Source organism: Aphanomyces invadans, assembly GCF_000520115.1.
Source record: "Aphanomyces invadans strain NJM9701 unplaced genomic scaffold supercont1.153, whole genome shotgun sequence".
NCBI classification, from domain to species: Eukaryota; Oomycota; class Saprolegniomycetes; order Saprolegniales; family Verrucalvaceae; genus Aphanomyces; species Aphanomyces invadans.
In genome coordinates this window covers 1-1787 of record NW_008580298.1, presented here as the reverse complement: position 1 = coordinate 1787, position 1787 = coordinate 1, and the positions used below count along the sequence as shown (strand labels likewise).

General features: G+C 53.6%; 2 protein-coding genes across 2 annotated transcripts; both read left to right on the top strand.

Moving 5' to 3' along the window:
* Positions 1 to 503: 503 nt before the first annotated feature.
* H310_15061 (hypothetical protein) lies at positions 504 to 958 on the top strand (the record flags this gene model as incomplete). The annotated part of the gene is made up of 4 exons (XM_008883039.1): positions 504 to 574; positions 623 to 704; positions 774 to 815; positions 870 to 958. Coding segments are annotated over 4 exons (282 nt in total), but the record flags the coding sequence as incomplete, so codon positions are not given.
* Positions 959 to 1042: 84 nt separating this feature from the next.
* Positions 1043 to 1611, top strand: H310_15060 (hypothetical protein; the record flags this gene model as incomplete). Its single annotated transcript, XM_008883038.1, has 1 exon — positions 1043 to 1611. A coding segment is annotated over one exon (482 nt), but the record flags the coding sequence as incomplete, so codon positions are not given.
* Positions 1612 to 1787: the final 176 nt, after the last annotated feature.

The window sequence follows — 1787 nt, the reverse complement described above, 5'->3', positions numbered from 1 at the left end:
TACAAGATTCCTCAAAGCAAAGTCAAGAATGACGACATGCTCAACTTGGAGCTTTTGGATCAGCGTATTGAAGACGAGAGCCGCCTCGAAGAAGTGTATGATCTTGTAAACATCATAGCAGTTTAAACTTTTTAAATACAGATTCATTATACTATGATTTGTATGACTGTGAATGTTCGTCTGCAATAGTTCCCAATCAGACTAGTATAATTTTGTTTCACAAACGAGAAAATCTCGTTGCGAATGGATGCACGTGGACTCAAGACAGTCCCCGAGTAAAACGCCGACATGCGTTGGAGTAACGAATGGCTTCGAGTGACCATATTGGACCCACCAGAACCAACTCATGGACGATCTATTGAGTTGTCCGACGCACGATGTGATGCATGTGCTCCGTAGACCAGCTGTGTGCCGACGTCATTGCCTTGTTCGTCCCGCCTTGAGCTGTCGTCAAAGATACTGAGCTTTGACGGCGTCGCAATGTCGTCGAGCCAAGGTCGACGATGGATGCCGCGGGAGGCCAGACCGAGGGATACTCCATGCAGTCGGCGCCGCCCCACTATCAGAACTATGGGTGGCAGCCTTGGAAATTTTTAAGATCGTCGGATTCATCTTGTCGTAGAAAGCTGACGTGGGATCGCGGCGAGTGGACGGCCGAGATTTTGACCAAGCAGTACGACGACGTCCCCGAAACAATCCTCCAGGTACGAACGAGATCGCGTGGCACTCTAGCCCACGATGGTAAAGCTCCACCTCATGTGATTGGGTTCTAGCCTCTCTTGACGTGGGATTTGGATTTTCGGGCAGTGACGTCGGTAACGGTCGTCGTGGTACTGCGGTCGGCGTCTGGGTCGTTCTGGGGGCTCTAGCGCCATACGCAGGCTGTGGGCGTCGATAACATGCTGATTGTGAAGGCCATGGGTCCATCGGACGCGGTGGCATCTCACAACAAGTACAGGTTGCTCCATACAAGATTTTGAATGCTACGAACTCGGTCTGTGGGTTGACAGTGGCAATCATCCATTAATATACCAGACGGGCGCAGTCATTCAATTTGCATCACTATTTATCGAGCACACAAAGGCGTTCATCTGCGGCAAGCCGTGTAACTTGCTCGACCACGACACGAACCTCGTGTCGACGGTGACGTGCCCTGCCCACTGCGAATTCAGCGACTGGATCGCATTCTTTTGCGACAAGGTGTCTAGTGTCGCCACGTCGACACGAACGATCGCCCGTGAGCCTCTCAACGGCGGAAACTCGCGTCCGGAACTTCAGCGCATCCAACACTATGGCCCACCCGCGTGCGAAACTGGCGACTGGACAACGCAAGAGTGCTCGGCAGAGACGTGCACGGCTGTCCGCACCCGCGAGCAGCTGTACCCGATCCGTGGCCCAGGCAATCCGTGCAGCCCGTACAAGAAGACACCGTGCAAGTTGGACGCGGTTCTGTCCCCTGGTCCGAGTGGAGCACGTGCGGCGCCACAAGACCCACACGCGCGAGATCATTTCCAGCGCGTGTAACTGTGACATCTTGGCTGCCCCCAACGTCGACAAGACCACGGACGGGTGCGGCAGCATCATTTGAGTCAGAACACCCGGTTCTGTCGAGAACATTCCCACTGCCCTGTCCATCAGGTCGCAGGATGGTCCTGCAACAGTAGGAGGTTTTTGTGCCTTTTAGAGGCTTTTTCCTCATGTCGTAGTCAGTTGAAGCGAAGGCCACGTCACATCATTATGATGTCGTGACCTCATTGGCCAGTTGGCCTACACTGACTGATGGGCTT